This window comes from Saccopteryx leptura, chromosome 2, assembly GCF_036850995.1.
Source record: "Saccopteryx leptura isolate mSacLep1 chromosome 2, mSacLep1_pri_phased_curated, whole genome shotgun sequence".
NCBI lineage: Eukaryota > Metazoa > Chordata > Mammalia > Chiroptera > Emballonuridae > Saccopteryx > Saccopteryx leptura.
In genome coordinates, this window is record NC_089504.1 from 56,894,338 (window position 1) to 56,915,630 (window position 21,293).

At 36.8% G+C, this 21,293-nt stretch overlaps 1 protein-coding gene across 6 annotated transcripts in view; it reads left to right on the forward strand.

Moving 5' to 3' along the window:
- Positions 1-21,293, forward strand: part of TRPM3 (transient receptor potential cation channel subfamily M member 3) — a 541,722-nt gene that overhangs the window by 382,492 nt on the left and 137,937 nt on the right. For all 6 annotated transcript variants that reach the window (XM_066367997.1, XM_066368000.1, XM_066368001.1 and 3 more), the window contains one exon: positions 15,583-15,655. In XM_066367997.1, the coding sequence (XP_066224094.1) occupies positions 15,583-15,655 (73 nt within the window). The remainder of the gene's footprint in view (positions 1-15,582; positions 15,656-21,293) is intronic.

The window sequence follows — 21,293 nt, forward strand, 5'->3', positions numbered from 1 at the left end:
ACTAAACTTCACACAGTCACAGGCATCAAAGCCACAGAAATCACTGCTTTCAGCTCAACGGTGGTTGAGTGTTCCTGCCTGTTGCAGTTAGAAGAAAGGAAGGCAAAATGAATGAGGGTTATGAGAAGAGTTACCAGACTGCAGAGTCAGGAACCTGTAAATAACAGATAAATGAACTCTAAGCGTGAGCAATCTGGGGCCATTTAAAGAGAGCCAAATAGCTCTACTTCCTTTGAGTCAATGATAACAACACTAAGTCACACCAAAAGACAGCAATGAATTTTCATCTTATTTAATGTTGTCCAAGATGACAAATGTGTCTGTAACACTTTAGAAAATTTTCATCCAAGAGAATTCACTTGATTTTAACTGGCATTAAGGGATAACCTATATTTAACTGAAAATTTCACTTTTATAGAATTTCATTCTTTAATATCTCCAGCTAAAACAGACATCATTATCTAAATGCACAATTGGGGTAATAGGAGATATGTGAAAAAATGCTAGCATTTCACTGAAATGTTATAAAGTCACAGAGTTTTCTGATGGTTCTTTGTGGGAAAAGCAATGCTGTCTGAAATCCACATTCTGCCACCCAGAACCACATTCAAATTGTATAGAGTTGTTTTCTGAACAATGGTTAACATATTTAACATTTCCCAGTCACATGACTCACAAGGCCACGTATGTATGTATATATGTATGTGTGTGTGTGCACATGTACCTGTCTCTTTATTATCATGATAGGCAAATGGATATGTAGGAAATCTCCCTCCACTCTGCTCTCCAAAGGGAGCAATTTAAGGAGAGCTCTGTTCTTAGTCTAGGGGTACTCCGCATACTCACACATTGCTCTGTGGCAGTTACAACCTAAAAAGTAGCTGACAGCCTCTAAGCTTTGCCAAATATTTCCCTTTCCCCTCTTAGTATCCCCAGGGCTATGGCATAGCTCTTTTCAGTGGCATTTTAACAAAGAGCTTGTTCTTTCTGCTCACTAGTGCAAAGGTGTCAGGGCATGTGAGCAGCAGAGACTCTGCCCATTTTGGTTTTACTGCAGGGCAGAGCACTGTCTGAATCACTTCTACCATCCAGGGTGCTCCCCTGAGCATATGCTCAACTTTTGAATCAAAAAAGATGTAAGTTATGGATAAACCCATCGCCTTCTTCCAGATTAGTCTGGCTTTCCTGTTTCTGTCAAGAATAGCCCCATGCTCTCTGCACTGAGGCCGGAGAACTATTAAGAGTCACCTTTGGAGTCCCTCTGTCTCTTGACCCCTGAAAATCAACCCACCTTAAGATTATTTCTTCGTGGTTTTTTCTGTTGTCATTGCATATAATTGCCTGGAAGTTTGTTAATAATCCTTTTGTTTTTTCCTACAGTATTAACCTTTAATCTTTATTTTTTAATTAGAGTTGACATTCAATATTATTTTGTACTCTTTCAGGGTACAGCATAGTGGTTAAATAATCATACACTTTACAAAATGGTTCCCCTGACATTTCCAGTACCCATCTGGTACCATACACAATTATCACAACATTGATTATATTCCCCATGCTGTACTTGACATCTCCATTTCTATTTTGTAACTACCAATCTGTACTTCTTAATCCCTCCACTTCTTTAACCCAGCCCCCTAAACCTCCTCCCTCTGGCTACCCACTTTAGGATTGTTCTTGCTGTCCCTCACACAGTTCTTGCTGTCCCTCATCACCCAGCTGCCTCCTAGCTCAGGCTCTTGCTATGTATCTCAAGCCTGCTGCGGCAGCCAGGAAGCTGGGCTGTACCTCCAGTTGCCACTCAGATTAATTTGACTCCAACAGCATGTGACTTGAGCAAGATAGTCGAGAGAGGCTATAAGCATAGCCTTTACTGCTGCACAGATCTGAGACCCATGTGTACCTCTATTATTTACCAGCTAAGTGCTTCTAGGTACCTAATTTAATCCCTGAGCCTTATAAGGTTGATGTGAGGATTAACATGGTCATAGATATAAAATGAATCATGGCCTAATAAACAGTAAATTATGTCCAAATTCCTTAACACTAAAATCATTCACAGCTTGGTCCCAACCTTCCTTCATAAGTCATCTTCCCTTTACGCAGTGCTCCAGTGAAGGGGAATATTTGTATGTAATATTTTTAACGTTCACTTATCTCTTATTTCCCCTTATCACTTTCTTCTTCCTGCTCCTCCTCATTTCCATACTTCCGTATGGAAAGTCTACCTACCTCACAAGTCCAGATCAGATCCTGACCCTCTCAATTAAGTCTCCTTGTGCCAGGAATGACCTTTGTCTGTAGCTCCTACATTCTTTCCCTAGCCATAGACTTCTGGTGGCCTTCATCACAGCTTCCTCATTTTGATCGTGTTTGAATATCTTCTTTCCCAAGTGTTTTTACATGTGACACATGTACACATGACATGATACAATAAAGCAATCATAAGAAAGAAGGGAAATGATGGCTATTTTGGGGAGAAAAGATATTCCTCCTTGTCATTTTAAAAAATGCTAATAATCCCAAGACCTTAGCTTGCAATTTTTTTGAAAAATTTTGACCCTGATTCAGTTAGTAACTATTGCCTATGCAATGGTGAACGATGAGAATATAGTCATTTATTCAAATGGAGAATACAGAGCTTTGTGCCTGAATGGGCCCAAGGAGGAGAAAGAGATTACTTGATTTAGGAAGAAACAATATAGTTGATAAACAGAATTGATTTTTCTCGGAATCGATTGATTCCTTCTGAGCTTGAAAGAATAAAATGCTTTTCCAAATAAGGTTCATCGTCAGTTGGTATAATATGACAGTGACAGGCCCTCTCTTTCACCATTTAAAAAATGTGATGTTATTCCATTGTCTGGTCAGAAAATGCAGCTTCATTTTTAATTTAGCAAACTAATTTAAGGAGAAAACTGATTCCAGAGAAAACCTACCAGGGACGCTTTTTGTTTCCCTGTGTTTCCATTCTTGTCCTATGACAAAGAAGGCTCTTGCATCTCGTTCTTCTCAAGTGACCCTAGAAGAAAGCTGTGGAGAAAGCACAAATTGCAATCAAAAACTATTAAAAAGGAGCAATAAAGGCAGAATCTCCAGGCTAGGCATTATGTAAATAAACAGGGAGTTTCCTCTGCCCCAGGGACTGAGAGCCAGGCACACAGGGACAGGAACAAGAGAGCAGCCTCGGCAGGCATGCAAACTTAAAGGCAGAGAAAGCTCTAGGAGGGCTGCACTTCAAATTAATGGTCTTTGTGATTTTCTCTTCCATTTGCTTAAGACTAAAATAGAATTGTGCAAATGCTTTCAAATAATTTAACTCAAACACACAGAATTCAGTATGATCTTGGGTCAGACACAGACCCCAGGATGTCCTGGCACTGGTCGAACATGTCCATCCAATGTGAATTTGTGCTCGCATTTCCAAAGCAGCCCAAAGCTTTTCGTTCTCTATCCTCTCTCAGGCTAGGACTTTCCTTTAATACTGGTTCTTAGAACCACGGGGGACCTTCTTGACAACATGGCAGTATCTCTTTTGCTATGGTTAGCCTGCCAGGCTACAAATGAAATGAGTCCTGCTCCTTTCTGATCTGAGTACCCTTGGAATGGTTCTTGGTACTTTCCCCATAGAGTCTTTGCCATAGACATTTTTGCTGCAAAAATTTTTTCTACAGACATTTTCACCACATAACGAATAGGCCATAGGAAATTTTGCTATAAAAAAGATAAAATAACTAGTTGACAGTTTGAGTGTTTTCTGTTTGGTTTTATTTCTCCATTGATGAATCAACCATCTTGGGTAGACTTAATATATTTAAGCTAATTGTTAGTTCCGTTTCATTTACCTACTAGTGGAATTATCACAGTTACTACTATTCTTATATTATCTATAGAACTGAGCTAGCCCTCATAATAGTCCATAGAAGGATAAGTAGACATGGTGATGGTGGTCTTAAAGTAGTGACCATTTCTTCCAGATGATGATGGTTTTCCCCAAGAATTGGTTTCTGAGTTTGAAACATACTATGTAAGGAGGAAAAAGAGAGACAAGGGCCCTCCTTGACTACACGGAGTTGAACCCACATTTCCCATAGGAAGAAGGGAAGTGCTTCGGTGCAATCCATCAAATAAAGTCAGTTATTTGCATAGAATACCATGAGTCTACACACATTTTAAATAAAGTCTTTATAAATGTTGTTATTCATTTTTTCATGTTTTATTATCTTCTTTTTAATGGTCATCTTTTATTTGTCATGATTTTATCTTTTTTACACCAAAATTGCCTTATAGACAATTAGTTGTATGGCAGAAATGCTTCAAGCTAAGATGTCTACATCAAAGTTATATGTCTGGAGATACAGCAAAAATACCAGACTACCTTAGAATTTAGCAATAAACCTGTCCTGCTTTACTGGTGAGACCAGGTAGGGATCTGAGGTGGAAACCTGATCAATCTCTGGATGGGGAGTCAGGCAGAGATACACAGACCCCTGAACCCTGCCATTGAACATCTAAGACTCCAGTCTTGCTCTTCCTGAACCCAATGAGGACTGTTCAGTCTCAGATATGTTAAGTAAAAATGAGCTCTGACACTTGTTAAAGATGGCAGAGAAATCTTTATTCAAGAGACCACTACAATGGGGCTTGCAGCAAGGGAGAGACATTGGGCTCAACTCTCAATAGAACAGGAAAAGTGCAGATTTGTGGCCAAGAAGCAGAGAGGGAGAAGCGTCAATGAATGGAAAATCACTAAGAGGGTAGGGTCATTCTTCCTAAGCTGACCCAATGGGATTCTTGGGGAAAGCAGGCCAGGGTGATCAGACACCATGTAGAGGGTGGTGTAGAAAGATGCCTAACCAAGGTCAAGGATAAGTAGAATCAAGATGGACTTGCAGGAGGTGGTGCTTGCACTGTACCTGGGAGGACAGGTGGCAAGCATAGCTTTGGGGGCAAGGAATACCAGCTGAGAGGAGACAGGGCAAAGCCACCACTGTGGGAGCAGGCCTGGGGAATATGCCAACGATAGCAAACAAATGCAAAAAGAATGAACAATTATTAAGCCCATGCCAGATATTGGAAACTGTGCTGTATAATTTAAAAAGGTGGTCCCACATAAAGCTTTGCAATAATCTTTTAGACAAAGAGTTACCCCTATTTCACATAGGAAGAAACCATGGCTCAGAGAGATGCAGTAGCACCTAAAGTCTAATAATTAGCATGACTCACTTCTGAGTCTGTGTGATTCTAATGCTCAGATTCTGTATGCAGTCTGTCCTCTCTGAGCCAGAACACAAAATGTATCTGGGTTTCAGGAGGGCTGTGGGAGCTGTGGATGATGGGAACTCAGGGGCTGGAGCAGTATTCACAGTAAGGGCTTTGAGAGTTGCCCTGTGCCACAGGCATTGATGAGACTGAGTGACAGGTTTCCCTAAACAGAGGTAGGGTTGCTGTGTGCCACTTAATTAATTTCATAGGCATAAGAGAGGGGTGTTTAATAGGCTAAGTATAGTAATATGGCATGCATGGCATGGAACACAGATTAAGTGCTATGGTTCAGCAATATAAAAAGGGAGCATTTTAAAAATGGTAATTTGTTTGACGTTTTTAGATTCCACATATAAGTGATATCATATAGTTTTTGTCTTTGTCTGACCTATGTCATTTAGCGTAATGCCCTTAAGGTCCACCCATGTTATCACAAATGACAGGATTTCCTTCTTCCTCATAGCTGAATATTATTATGTTGTGTGTATATATAATATATATATATATATATACACACACACACACACACACACACACACCACATCTTCTTTATCCATTCATCTGTTCGTGGACAGTAGTTGTTTCCATAGCTTGGCTATTGTGAATAATGCCATGGTAAACATGGGAGTGCAAATACCTTTTTAATATCTTATATTCACATCCTTTGGATGTGTACCCAGAAGTGGAATTGCTGAATCATATGGTTAATTCACTCTAGAGTGGTAATCATATTGAGATATATAAATGTATCAAATCAATTCAATGTACCTTATACAGTAATATATGTCAATTATATTCAATTAAAAAATGGCAATTTGCCCTAAGCAGGCTAAATAAGATTGTAAATGGAAACAAGATTTCCCTGTGGAACCATCCACAAAACTCAAGGTCCCTTTTTCTAGATGAGGTAACATCAGGGACACAATGAATATATCAGGTAGGAAGCTGATACCCATTAGATACCACTAATGCTGATCTAACTTTCCGCTAGTTTGAGCATGGAGAAAGAAATTCTGTGACCTCTAGCACTAAAAAGAGTGCCTATGATCACTTAGTCAGTTATCTGTTTTCTGGTTTCTGTAGATGGTAAAACCAAAATTCAGAAACGTGAGGTGATTAAGCCAAGATTTTTTTGACGTGGGACATCTGCCATATGAAACCAACTTCATCCTGTCAGCCATAGAAAACCCAGAAATCTGAAAATATTCACACAGTTTGAAATGGGCATTTTCCCCAAGAACATTTCTCCTGACTCTCCATTGGAATCATTCACAGGCTCTGAACTGAGTGTCATTTGAACAGTTCTCTTCCACTGCTTTCCCAAGAAAGGTGCAGAAAGCCTGCCTGGAAAAAAGCATACATGCCCTACTTTCAAGTAGTTTGTTTCTGGTGTTCCTTATGGTGGAACAGGAAGGGAAGGAGGAGTTAAATGTGTCCTTTTCTAAAGTGAGAAATGAATCCAAAATGCTATTCTCCTTCCCCTCAATGGCATCTCACTGGCTGAGACTCAAGGTTGTCCTGTCCAAGTGGAAAGGTGAGACTGGCCCAGCTGCAAGTGGTATGACTTCTAGTGGGCAGGTTCCCAAAGGAGTGAGCCAGGGACATCTGGTTTATTAACCTTGGAAACTGTCAACAAGATTGTTACCAAGGAAACTAGACAGACTTGAGAAGGGAGGGGACAGACCTCAGTCTGTAGCGCTTTGGGGTTTCTTCTTGGCAACCTCTCACCTGGAGAAGTCACAAAGAATGATTGGGCTGCAGAAGTATGTGATATCTTGATATTTATGACAGGAAGTCAGATAGTTTTATCCTGTGGCAATAAAAAAGTAAGATAAAACCACCAAAAAAACTAACAAACAAATTTTACAACCTAATAAGCCCATATGGTGTCAGCTTATAAGAACCATCTGTTGTCCTACATATTTTCCTCAGAGAGATGTCTAGGTATTTTGTAAAAAATATGTAAGAGAATGCATATAAACCAAATAATGTCCTTCCTGAGGTACAAAATACTACCTTGGGTCAAATAGAATTTTCCCCCATCTGGTTGGCTGACAGGATGGTAGATAACAGATAGTCTTAATTCTGCTAGCCAAGTACATGAGGTATATAAAGAAGCTTCTACAAATACTATTGCTGGACCTCTGGCTTCTGTCATATTGGTACCCAATTGGTTTCAATTGTCAGGAAAGAAACTGAAAGCAAAAGATGGTAGATGACAGGTTGTCATCTATTTCCAACTCCCAGGAAGCACTACTGAAATTTTCCCAAAGATTTCATACATGACATTTTGATCTCATAAAATCAGCTGGGCCACTTTTTCCTGTCCTCCGTATATGTCACTGTAGGATCACAAAGTGCTCGTTAGACTATAAAGGATATGTCAACCATGGATCCAGGGAGCCTGGGTTGAGTTCCTGACTCATATTTAACAAATCCTTTGCTGTGACATGACTTACTTGCTTTTAAAAAAATAAAAAGGATACAAAGCTCATGTCCACCAAATGATTTCATTTGCACCATCCAGTTATTTAAGCCAGTACTGCACTGAGACTTAACATTTAAAAGGCTAAAGTAAAAATCAAGAAAATGAAACTGGAAGAAAGTAATAAAGGCAATCTGTTTTTCCAGACCCCTTTTCCAAAAAAAAAAAAAAAAAACAAGAGCCTAAATAAATCTTAGAGGTCAGTGGTGGTGCAAATAGAGAGGGAACAAGAGCTGATCCTGCTCATTGCTCCTCTGCCTCCAGGTGTGAAGGCTGCATCGTCAGCATATGATGTGTCTGTGCTTGCCACTACCATTTTGCTACAACCAGCTTCATAAGAGCTGCCTCCCTCTCTACAGCCATTACAGCACATCTGGTTCAAGAACAACACAAGCTCCCTTTTACTTCAAATAGCTTTTATGTGCTAAAATATTCACTTCTAGCTATGAAGCAATTTGTGACAAGAGCACCAAATTTCTGGGAATCTATGCTAAGTACAGAATGCCAAAAACAGAACAGGATTTATATGCAAAGATATTTATTACATCACTGTTTATATCAAATATATAAACACAACGGAGGTATTGATCAGTGAGAGCTATACACATCCATTGAATAAAATATTCTGTAGATATTAAACTGTATGTTTTTGGAGAGTTCCCCAAAATACAAGAAAGTGCTTAATTAAAATGCTAATAGAGCCTGACCAGGCAGTGGCACAGTGGATAGAGCATTGGCCTGGGACTCTGAGGACCTAGGTTTGAAACCTCCAAGGTTTCCAGCTTGAGCATGGGATCAAAGACATGACCCCATGGTTGCTGGCTTGAGCCTAAAGGTAACTGGCTTGAAGCCCAAGGTTGCTGGCTTGAGTAAGTGGTCACTGGCTCAGCTGGAGCCCCCTGGTCAACACACATATTTTAAAAGAATCAATGAACAACTAAGGTGTTTCAATGAAGAATTGATGCTTCTTATCTCTCTCTCCCTTCCTGTCTGTCTGTCTCTGTCTCTCTCTCATTAAAAAATAAAAAGAAATATATGCTAATAAAAAATAATACAAATTAGAACTTCACAAATATACTCCTCACATATACATATACATATACATATACATATACATATACATATACATATACATATACATATACATATGATACTATGCTTATAAAAAAAGGAAGAAGAGACTAAAAAGAAATATACCAAAATATTATCAGTTGTTGTCTTTGGGTAGGAGTTAGAATTTGGAAAATTATTTTTTATTTGACTTTTTCTAAAGTTTTTACAATTTCTAATGACAATCATGCATTGTTTTTATAATAATAAAATAATTTTTCTCATATTAAAAATTATGGGCTTCTGGCCTTTGAACTGCACTTATTGACTGGAGAAACAAACTCTAGTGTTGTTAGATTACAGTGAGAGAAAGACAGAAAAGGGAGTCAAGGATTACAATCAGAAAAGCAAAATTTCCTCCATTCTCCAGCACTCTTCATTAATTGCCAAGTTGTTTATGCATGAAGGTCCTTTGAGACAGCATGAGGTTGAGTGGTAATGTAGGTGTGCTTTAATTTGTGAGACAGTCTATTACTGAAACTAATCTAAATTGAATTGTGTAGTAAGAGTAGAAGGAAAACACCTTTAAAACAAAATGGCAAACACGTATAATAAAATATCCATTTGAAAGTCAAATAATCACTTATTTATCTAATGTATAAGTTCACAGACGGTAGTATTTTTAAAGTAGGGCATGCTAGAATTATATCAATTTCATCCAATTTCTATCTCCATAGCATTACTTGTTATTCACCACTTCAATATGAAACTGAGTCTTGTTTTAAAAAATTACATGGAAAGTCAATATATGGTTCATATGAAACTTGATAACAAACACTGAGGAACAATTTTTTGTTGTTGTTGTTGCATGAGGTTTTAGAACTGTTTCTGTATATCTCTGCATCGCTAGTTCTAAATCTGAAATCCGTTTTTTTGGTGCATACTCTAGTTTTTATACAATTTTAATTTCTTTTTGTTGCAGTTAATGGCATGCATTGGTTTTTAAATTGGAGTTAAAGGGCAACGACTCTTGGATTGAACATAACCACAAGGCAATTAATGTTTACAAACATCACTTTTACATAATTGTAGTTGTTTTTAAATGTAAAAAGTTATCTGATAAAAACACCCTCTTATTTTGTTTTAAGATTGAATCATGTCTTCTTCGAGTAGGCGTAAATGTAAGAATAGCCCTTACACCTTCTGTTATATATGTGCCTGTTACACACTTCAACATCAAAGGCACAATATCCTATCATTTGTAACACATGCATATATTGCCTATTTTCAAGTTCCCCTTGGCGATCAAGACAAGAATTGGGCTCCTCATATTGTGTGTCATAATTGTGAGGAATTGCATCATGACTGAACAAAAGGAAAACCCAAAGGAATGCCTTTTGGTATTCCCATGGTTTGGTGTGAACCTAAGGACCACAGCAGTGACTGTTATTTCTGTCTGATCCATACAAAGGGCATCAGCAAGAAAAAACAGCATATGATCATATATCCTAATATTCCTTCAGCAATATGACCTATCTCACACTCTGAGACACTCCTGGTTCCAGTTTTCAATGGTTTTACTTCTTCTAAGGACGAAGAAAGTGAACATGGTGATCAAGTGTATTTTGATAAGATGCATTAGGAAATAGTTGTAGAATCTAAAGGGTCTTCTTCTGATGCCACGCAGTCATTAACCCCTCAGCAGTTTAGCCAATCAGAATTGAATGACTTAGTGAGAATGACATAAAAATTGTCCTCAACTTTCTGAAGTATGAGGAGCATAACTGCATCATTTGTGTGGATCTTAAAATGGTAAATTTCCTGCTAGGACAACAGAGAGGTTTCACGAAGTATACTTTCTATCTGTGTTTGTGGGACAGCCAAGCTCGGGAGAAACACTAGACACAGGATGAGTGGCCGAAACGTGAAACTCTGGAAGTAGGGATGCAAAATATTGTGAATAAACCTGTAGTTAATCGAGACAGGATCATTTTCCCCCACTTCACATCAAACTTGGCTTAATGAAGTAGTTTGTTCAAGCTTTGAATGGAGAAAGTGAATGCTTTCAACATATTTTTTTCTGCTTTTCCTGCCTTGTCTTTTGAGAAGATAAAAGCAGGTGTATTTGATGGACCTCAAATTCAAACTCATATGTGACAAAGAATTTGCCAGGCAGATGAATAAAGAGGAGAGAGCAGCATGGCAGTCTTTAGTGGCAGTTACAAAGAACTTCCTTCGCAACAAAAAAGCAGAAAACTATGAACTTCTGGTTCAAAGGATGCTGTTGGCTTTTCACAACATTGGATGTAACATGAGCATTAAGATTCACTTCCTGAACAATCACCTTGATAAGATTCCCGAAAATCTTGGAGCTGTTAGTGATGAGCAGACTACTGCTAGAGCATCAAACGAGATTGTCCTCAACAAGTACACAAATACAAGAGCTACAAACGCAAATTTTTGCCTGAATAGAATTTAAATAAGTTTTATGCAAACTTTATAATTAAAATAAGTGTTTTAATATGTTCTATTTTGAAACTGTAAACAAATTCTGATGCAATCATGTCTTTTAGTGTATTAGCGCATTTACTGCATTATATAAATTATTATATTTTCACAAAGATGATGCCTAAGAAGACATTCTACTTCATTATGTTAAACTAAATGTTGAAAATTTTACAATAAGATGAAAACTTAAAATTTTGAATTGCAAATAAACTTTAGCTTACAGAGAAAAACTAATGTCAGATTTGAGATCTGCACACTCAAATTAGGTAAGAACATGTGTTTTTGTGGATGCAACAAAAATTTTGTTCCCCATGTAATTGGACGCATTTGATATTAATTTTCTTTTCTTTTTTTTTTCTTTTTTTTTTGACAGAGATAAAGAAAGGGACAGATAGGGACAGACAGACAGGAAGGGAGAGAGATAAGAAGCATCAATTCTTCATTGCAGCAGCACTTTAGTTTTTCATTGATTGCTTTCTCATATGTGCCTTGACCAGGGGGCTACAGCAGACCGAGTGACCCCTTGCTCAAGCCAGCAACTTTGTGCTCAAGCTGGTGAGCCTTGCTCAAGCCAAATGAGCCCATGCTCAAGTCACCGACCTCAAGTTTCGAACCTGGGTCCTCCACGTCCCAGTCCAATACTCTATCCACTGCACCACTGCCTGGTCAAACTGATATTAATTTTCTCACAAAATTTTTGAATATCACTTTGCACTGATCTTTGGTTTGCTCATCTCCAAGTGTGTTTGAATTTCCTCTGATTTTCTCCCCTGCTCCCTATAAATCAGCATGTCCATTTTTAGAAGCCACTACCTTGTCAAAATGTCAGAATAAAAGATTTTAACATGCCTGTTAGAAATAAGAAATAAGAAAATATGTATTGAAGAATAGTTAAATAAAAAGTTAGTAAGTATAATCTATACCTTGAGAATGCATACTTTTTCAAAAAATAATATCAAATAATGCATTTGCAGAATGTTACTCATATACATATACATTCTGATATTAAACACAATTATAAGAGAAAATAAATTGTGTATATTTAAAAATGAATGAAAATGACATAACACATAAAAAACTTGTGAGATACAGACTCTTAAATGCATGTATGAGAACACAAGAAAGGATAAAATAAATTGACTAAAAAGCCAACTCGAAATTCAAAGAAAAGAATGGCTAAGAAAGCAAAATATAAGAAATAAATGGATAATGATAAAAGCAGAGAATAATATTTAAATTGTAAATATATTATTGAGCAATAAAATAAAAACCTGATTCTGTGAAATTACCAAGATTTTGATCTAGTGAAAAATAAAGAGGAATGAACAAATTGCCAGATAATTCTAGATATAGAGGAGGTTATTTAAATAATAAGAGAATTCTGAACACAGCTGTATAGCAAAAATCTACATGAACTGTTTGATTATCTAGGAAAATCTATGAAATTGAGTCAAGGAGAGGCAGAAAAATCTAAATTAATCAATAACTGGAAAAATTTATAAAAATGGTCAGCTATCTATCCCAAGTGCTTCAGTGCTCAACAGTTTCTAACCATGCTACTGTTTCAATACATATGCAAGAAGCCTAGTTTCTTGTTATGTGAACTGTTTTGGGACATAACTAAACAATGCTTCCCAATTCATAGTGAAGTTAGTGCAGCTCTAGTACAGAAACCAGTCAAGACTGTGACATGTACCAACCTCACTTACAAACATACTTGTAGAAATCCTAAATAAAATATTAGCAGATAAATCTAGTACTGTTAAAGAATAACAAATCAAAACCAAGGAATTTTATATCAACCTATCTTAGGTCAGCACTATTGTTTTTGGTTGTTTTTTTTAATTATTTTTTATTTATTTATTCACTTCTTTAGAGAGAAGAGATAGAAACAGAGAGAGAGAGAGAGAGAAGGGCAGAGGAGCAGGAAGCATCAACTCCCATATGTGCCTTGACCAGGCAAGCCCAGGGTTTCGAACTGCCACCCTTGGCATTCCAGGTCGACGCTTTGTCCCCTGCGCCACCACAGCTCAGGCCAGCACTACTGTTTTGATTCATATCCCCACCTGATTTTCTGCATCTCTGCCAGCTCTGGGGAGCAGCAGGAGAAATCTCTGTTTTCTTATTTGATTTATTTTTCTGATGCAGACATATAAATTTGTAACTAGTATTTTACCATTTTTAAATTTCAAAAAAAAAGTTTTAGCATAGTGATGAACACATAATATCTCAGGTCAGTTCAAGGCAAAATTATTAAATAAATTTTATCTTTGGGTCCTCCAGCCTTTTTCCGGTGCTTCCTTCCCCACGTTCTAGAGTCCTCACGTTCTTCAATCTAAGCACACAGGGTGGGGTATGGACTTGTGGGCAGCATTACCTCCACATCAGTTAGCCAAAAAAATCTGCAAAGTTCTGGCTTAAAATTCCATTTTAGGCTCTTTGACAAACAACAGCCCATGTACCCATGCTTCCACCTTCCCACCCTAACAGCCTTTAGAAAGCCCAAGCTGTACATGTTCCTTTCCCCCTCCTCACATGTGTTTCTGAGAAATACTGATACTATATTTTAGAGTAAATTTAAATTACGTATTTGCTGCCTCAGAAGAACTTGCACCTGAAATGTGATCTCTAAGCAGTGAAATTTAGGCATCTGCAGAACAAGTAGATCATATGTTTAAGGAATTCCATTTGTTGCTTTATTTCTGGATTCTTCTAAAATGGCGAGCTCAGATATGATCCTAAATTTTTAGCCTGCTAACAGCTTAATATACAATAATATCTTTCAGATTGTAGCCGCCCTGAATTTTAAAGCGTTCAATAGTGAGTCAAAATTTCCACTTCTGTCCCCTGGTTCTTAATCCAGTGAAACTCAGATTTTCTTCCCATGAGTGCAGAACAGATAAGAGCTGCCTCTCATCTCCCAAGTAGATTCTGTGGGGGCATCAAGAGCTATTTGGGGCAATGTTTCTTTGGCGCTTTGGCCAAACTTATGGTTGTTCAGAAGCAGGTTTCTCTGGATATCTAATGGAGTTAGGGCACACCTCCAAACACAGCGCATAGGTGAATTTTATCTGGCTCCCTCTATTTGTTTACATTATTGAGTTCAAGTACCTGTGAAGGCAGTTTACCTTGCAATTCTGCCTTTTACTGATCCCAAGACATACACTAATATGAAAGAATTAGGCAACTCACAAGTGCCCATATATTCTTATTCCTTCCCTGCCTTCTTCCCAGTGCTTAAAGTACACAACAAAAAGGTGAGATCTATTACGTGCCAGTCACAGCTGTCCTGACTAGTTGTTGACCCTAAGCATTGGGTCTTTGTCTCTGGATAGTGGACTAGAAAATTTCTAAGGCAACTGATAGTTTAACAGTCTATGGTTCTCTATGTCTATTCTCTCAATCACAGTAGCAAAACTTAGAATTATATATTAACAAATTCTATAAAGTTTACTTCTTATGTAGTTGGAAATAGGTAAGCACTATTATTTTTCCATTTATAGACAGGGAAATTCAAAGCCTAAAGTAGTTGAGTACAATAGTAATTCAACATAGATATTTAAAAATTCTTTTGGCTTCCTTAAGTAAGTTCACTCTGATTTGAAAAAAAAAAAATCTTCATTGTTCTTAAGTATGACTTTGGGACTTTGTATTAATCCAACATGTATGTATTAATCCTTCCTCAGAGAATACTTTTCTCCCCTGGATGTACTGCTAAATTATTCTCAAGAGGTTTCAAGGTTATTGAGATGACTAAAGGATCTAGAGGCATCACAACATTGAAACCCTGGCGTGCTGTTGCTGAGGAGTCGGGGTGGCTATATTGCACACATGCATGCACACACATGCACACACACATATGTACACACGATGGGGCCATTTACTAAAGGGCATGCTAACTATATATTTTAAACACTTAATTTCTCATCTTATAGTTTACATTATGGTTTACACATTTTTATAAATCCAGTAAGTTTTCATTTTAAAACTGAAATGTTAGAAGGGGACTTTTTGTTGGTGTCTGTTTCTCCTCATTGTAACCATAACCAATGCAATTATCTAAGATGGTCTCTGTTAGAGGCTACTGCGGCATCTCCCTCTTAATGAACTGCAGAGCCCTCTAATTGAATTCTTGCTATGTATGCTTTCCCTGTGGTTAAGAATCTACCTTGTAGATATTAAATTGGTCTATGTTCAGATATGATCTCATTGATTTAATTTCTCTTAGAGGGAAAAAAATGCATTTCTAATGGTCACCTTGTCTCAAATTGTAGATTACAGTGTTCCGGATGGGATCAGAAGGACACCAGGACATTGATTTAGCTATCCTGACAGCTTTGCTCAAAGGTAAGAGAGATTCAGTGTCCAGAGAGTGCAAAAAATAGTTTAAATGGATTAGCACAGCAACCCTATGTCTCCTAATAGCTAAATGATACCATGACACATCCAATTATAGATAACACAAAGACCTCTCCTGTTAGACATTGTTACTCTACTAGATTCTTCTATAATAAGAAATAAAGGCATGGACACATGGAATAGACTGACAGCTGCCAGAGAGGTTGGGAGATAAAAGACAGTGAAGAAGTTTGTGAAAAAACATATGTACATAGCATGTAGACACAGAAAGTGTGGTGATAGCCAGAGAGAAAGGGGGATTGAGGCTCGGTGGAGGTGAGCAAAAGGGGGGAAATGGGAACAGAAAAAGGCTTTGCTTGGGGTGGAAGGTGCACAATGCAGTATTCGGATGGTGTTTTATTGAATTGTACACTTGAAACCTGTACGATTTTGCAAACCATGTCACCCCAATAAATTCAACTAAATAAATAAATAAATAAATAAATAAATAAATAAATAAAATTCTCCTAGAATGGACTCATTTTCATAAAATTTAAATGTACTAAATTCAGTCATGTTTACTGAATCATAACTATATATAAAGTAAAAGGCTACTGTGATATGTAAGACACTGAGTTACTAAAGTGTTATTTAATAATTATTGCCCTAATTTCAAAAATTACTTAATATGGCATAGATGATAGATAGACAGAGATATATCATAATACATTAAAATTAGAACCATTTAGAGCAAAAGAGAAAGAAACCAAAAAAAATAGGCTACTGTACTTGTTATAATTCAGCATTAAATTTAACTAAATTTCCTCTCAGTCACAGCAGAAATAGAAATATCTTGGACTGAATGATTTTCTTGTATAAGGAGGGTGTTTGTCCTGTTCTCTAGTCCCAATATTATAAAGAGGTCTCACTACATGTCCTTATTCCTGGAGCCATATTCAAAAGAAAATATTTTCCTCCAGGCTCTACAGATCAAATTCTGCCCTTAATATCCCTTAATTGGTATTTTACATTTGAATAATAATATTCAGTATTAAAATAAACAAAATAAAATTGCCTTTGTTTAGCACTGAAGCAAAACCAAACCTTGTTGAATATGGTTCTGTGTAGAAATGTGTCCCACGTGCTTCCTGAGCTCCATGGTTTGCCTGCTGCAGCATTAATCCCCTGGCTGGGCATTGCTTGTTTGTACACTGCCCTAGATTACAAACTCTGTGAGGGCAGAAAATGTGTCTTGTCCATTACTGGTTTCTCAGCACCTCACACAATCTGTAAAACGTGGTAGCATTCAACCACTTTTGTTGAATAAATAAATTACTTAATGATTCAGTGATAGATTCAAGATTCCAAAATTACAACTCAGAACAGCAGCCATTGTATTCTATGTATATTCATCTACCTACTCGTCTTCCTCTCTTCCACTCTTAATATTTTCTTGAGTACCTATCATGTGGCAGCTACCCTGTTAGGTGCTAAGCTTTTCACAAATAAAGTAAACATTAATTGTTGCAACAACTATATCATGAAGAAGTTATTTTTAATTCTCATTTTATAGATGGGGTAAGTGGAGCTACAGGATTGGTTAAGAAACTTGCTCAAGGTTACCATGTTAATTAATAAGCCTGGACTTGTTAGTGTGTCTCTTTATTTTACCACGTGACCCCTTTGACACTAGAAGTTGTCAGTCTTCTCCACCTACTCCCCAAATGTAGATATGCACATTCATTCAAGATTCTGATCACATTTCAGGATGTACACAATCCTAGGAAATGTATCGTATATTATAACTGAGTAGTTATATATATGTATTTAGAAAACTGAAATTAAGGTACATGAAATAATGTTTATATTGACTATAGGTAATGAAATTGGATGTTTTCTAGTCTTTTTAATGCTGATTATATCCCACTAAATTGATTTCAGACTCACTAATGGGTCACAACCTGAAGTTTACAAATCACTGCCATAGAAGATTAGAGAAAATTATGATCGCTCTAAAAATTAACATTTCTAATCACTATAATTACCTTATTTATGCAGCAGTTGATGCTATGGGAATTTGTGCCATTAAAAGATTATGGTGTGTCAACTCTATTTTGCGAAAGCTTTTAAATGCTCTCTGCTTTTAACCCAATGATTTGTGAAATATATCAAGCATATACTTTTGCTGACTTCCTGAGAGGCCTGAGTATACTTATATCAGTTTCAAATTATTTAGTTTGTTAAATTATTCTTCCTGTGTATTTTTTATTACACTTGATCATGTAATATTGTTTGCACTTAGTTTTTCTACAATCGTAGTTTTCAATTATCTAATGCATAAGGTATCTTTCATAGTACAGTTTTTATTTTCTCCATCATCTGAGAAAACCAGAAGTCAGAGAGGAGGAGGAGGAGAGAGTTGTGAAACTAATCACTGGCTGGTCCACAGGTTCAGAGCCTGCGGGGTATGGGTGGAGGACAGGTAGGAAACCAGGTGACTAGGGAAAATATAACTTTACTGCCCCTTGTTTCTGATTCCATTGGGTTTGATTTTCTTTTGGATCTGTATGTATCAAAGGGTACTGTTTATATGATACAGACTTAGTGGGTATCTGTTCAGAAATTAAGAGAGAAAGAAGACAAAGTGAACGCTGTTACAGACATCTAACAGGCCCATGGTTTCTTCAAATGCAGATGTGGGGTAGCTTTTAAGAACAGGTAATGTCACATTTGTCGTTCACATTAAGGTAACCACACTGTGAGAGTGGTGGTCTGAGGCTAGAGACTGTACACCCTCCTTTTCCACTCTTCTCTCCCCCCCCCCCACACACACACCCATGTGAACCCAAGGAATGGGTGCAAAGTAGAGTTGCCAAAGAAATATAGGATGTCAAATGTTCAGATAAACAACACATTTTTTAGGATAAGCATGTCCCAAATAGTGCATAGAACATATTTACTAAATAAAATTGTTCATTAGTTATCTGAAAGTTAGACTCCACTGGGAGTCCTATATTCTTATTTGCTAGTTCAGGCTACCCTACTCAGAGGAGGGCTGACACCATTACTTCTGGACTTCAGACACCTTGAGAGGGTCTGTGGAAAAACACTCAAGAATCTAGGGAGGTCACCTCATTCTTCTGTCTGCTCCCATCTCTCAACCAGCCCCTGCCTACATCATAACAACCACAGAAAATTTCCACTGGAAAAGACCCCAGACTTATCTTAAACTATCAGATGCTTAACAACATGCTGTCTCAGTCACCTCACACTATCTGTGTCTCCCATGCAGTAGCATGAAACTCCTGCTCCACACTCAATAAAGCCAGAAAATACCTGCTCACAGCAGAGTTACCGTAAGTGATGCTTGGCACTTTCGATGGATAAAATGACTCCCAATTTTTGTCTTATTTTTTTCTCATACACCTTGGAAATCAGATCATGTGGGTGTACACTCTCATATTTACACATGCACCAGAGTATAATATATTATGATCCCTGTTGTCCCTAAATGAGAATTTCTCTTTTTGGAGTTTAAACTTTATTGGTAAAGAAGTTCATCAGCAGCCTGGAGAGAGAGTAACTTTTCCTACTTACATCTTTTTCTGGAAAGCAATTTAAAAAGACTTAAAGAGAGTGCAAAATAATGTGTTCCTACGAAAAACTGTCCCAATCTTCAAAAACAAGGAAGGTCGGAGAAACAGTCACAGCCTAAGGAGATATGATGGTTAAATGTAATCTGATTTCTTAGCTGGGATCCTTGAGCCGAAAAAGAAAAGTATTAGGTTAAAAACTAAGAAAATCTGATAGAAAAGGAGAAAGTATCTTTATGGAATTAACTGTAAAAGTCAAGTACATATATATATAATCAAAGTACTATAATGTGTGCAGGCAACATTTCACATAAAGTATTTCTATAAATCATGTATGGATCATAGCTGATCACTATTAATCTCAGAAATAATGAAAAATACCATTAGAGAACCTAGGGAAGAGATATATGAATTCAGAATTAACATAAAATAATTTGTAGAAAATCTAATCTTTGTATAGGCTTATACAGTTGTTTCAGAGAAAATTACCCAGTTTCTATCATTTTATTTCACATGTTTTAGTTCTTCATATCTAATTAATTCTAATTAATAATTAACAAACAAAATAAATATTTATAGATACTTATGTAGGAGAGGACAACTATTTTTAAGATATGCATTTGTATGTTTGTTCAAATCATAAAGAAAAAAGTTTAAGATGAAAATTCAAATGTGAACCTGAAAGTAATACAAAAAATTAAATTTAAAGTGTAATTGAAAAATAAAATTTTTTAAATTCAAATTCCAAAAGAATAGCCAATATGGTCTATCTAACTTTAGAAAAATTTCAAGATCAATACCATTGATTAGATTAGAACATACAAAACAATGAAAATCACTATGTCCTAAATCATTTTTTTAATTATATATTAAAATATAAAGAGTTATTATTACAAACTAGAGTAGTACTGACATCAATAGGCAATTGGTCTTGCTAAATAAGTCATTTTATTTTTTAAATGGTTTAATTACTTCCTAGCAAACCAAATATTTTGGAATAGATCCTGAAGTAGAATATGTCCAATAATTCTATGCACCAGATAGATTTCACAAGTCACTAACATCCTGGAGTGTTTACTGAGAAGCTAGCTTGCTTACACTCAGATAACTCATGAACAAGTTTATAGGAATTAATTATGACCTCACTTTGAAAATTAAAATATATTTCTAATTATATATTCAGTATTTCACATTCCTCTTTCCTATGTGTAGGCAGCTTAATACAACATATGCATGATTGCTTTCCTTTTAATACTTTTTTAACCTGGAACTGTTTAAATAGCTTTATTAAGGCCAAAGACATTCATGTTAACACTTTCATCACTCATGAGATGCAAAATTATCCTAGTAATTAAACATTACACAAATGAAAGTAGATGAAATTTTGTCCAGTAGAGATCTACAAAGTCAAAATGTGTGGCATATTCACTTTATTTTAAATTTAAAAGGGGATAGAGGTAAATTGTAGAAGAATAGTGAACTATTTCAGTTGGAGATAAAACTCACCATGTAATTTTTACAATGTAGATTCTTTACCAACGTATTTATTAAACCCTTCTCTGCATGAGGCCACTGTTAGTCCTCCATGTGTCCTCTGACTTATGAATCAGGTTTCCCTAAATGCATTTGTTTCCTGATCATTCAGTTTATTCCTTTAGTCAAATCTTTAACTTTGATGTCACAAAGCAGATTGGCCATGAGCAGGTAAAGTCTGAACATGGGTCCCAAAACCTATGTCTACTACTGATTCTTACTACTAGCTCATCCAAAACCACCCTGAAGCCACAATGGCCCCTTTACCTGCTACCCCACGAATTTTACAAACTAGGAAATGAGGCCAAAGAGTTTAAAAGACATTCAAGATCACTGAGCAAATTAGCGGCAGAGCCAAGGCTTAAACCTGTATCTCCTCACTTCAAGTTCTATTATATCACATGAATAAGTTTTTTGCGAAGCCAGGACTCCTTGGCTCTACATTGCCACAGAGATCTAAAGCTTTCACCACTGTGGCTCCAGGGGTGTCTGAGTGATTAATAGATCAGGACATCTGCTTA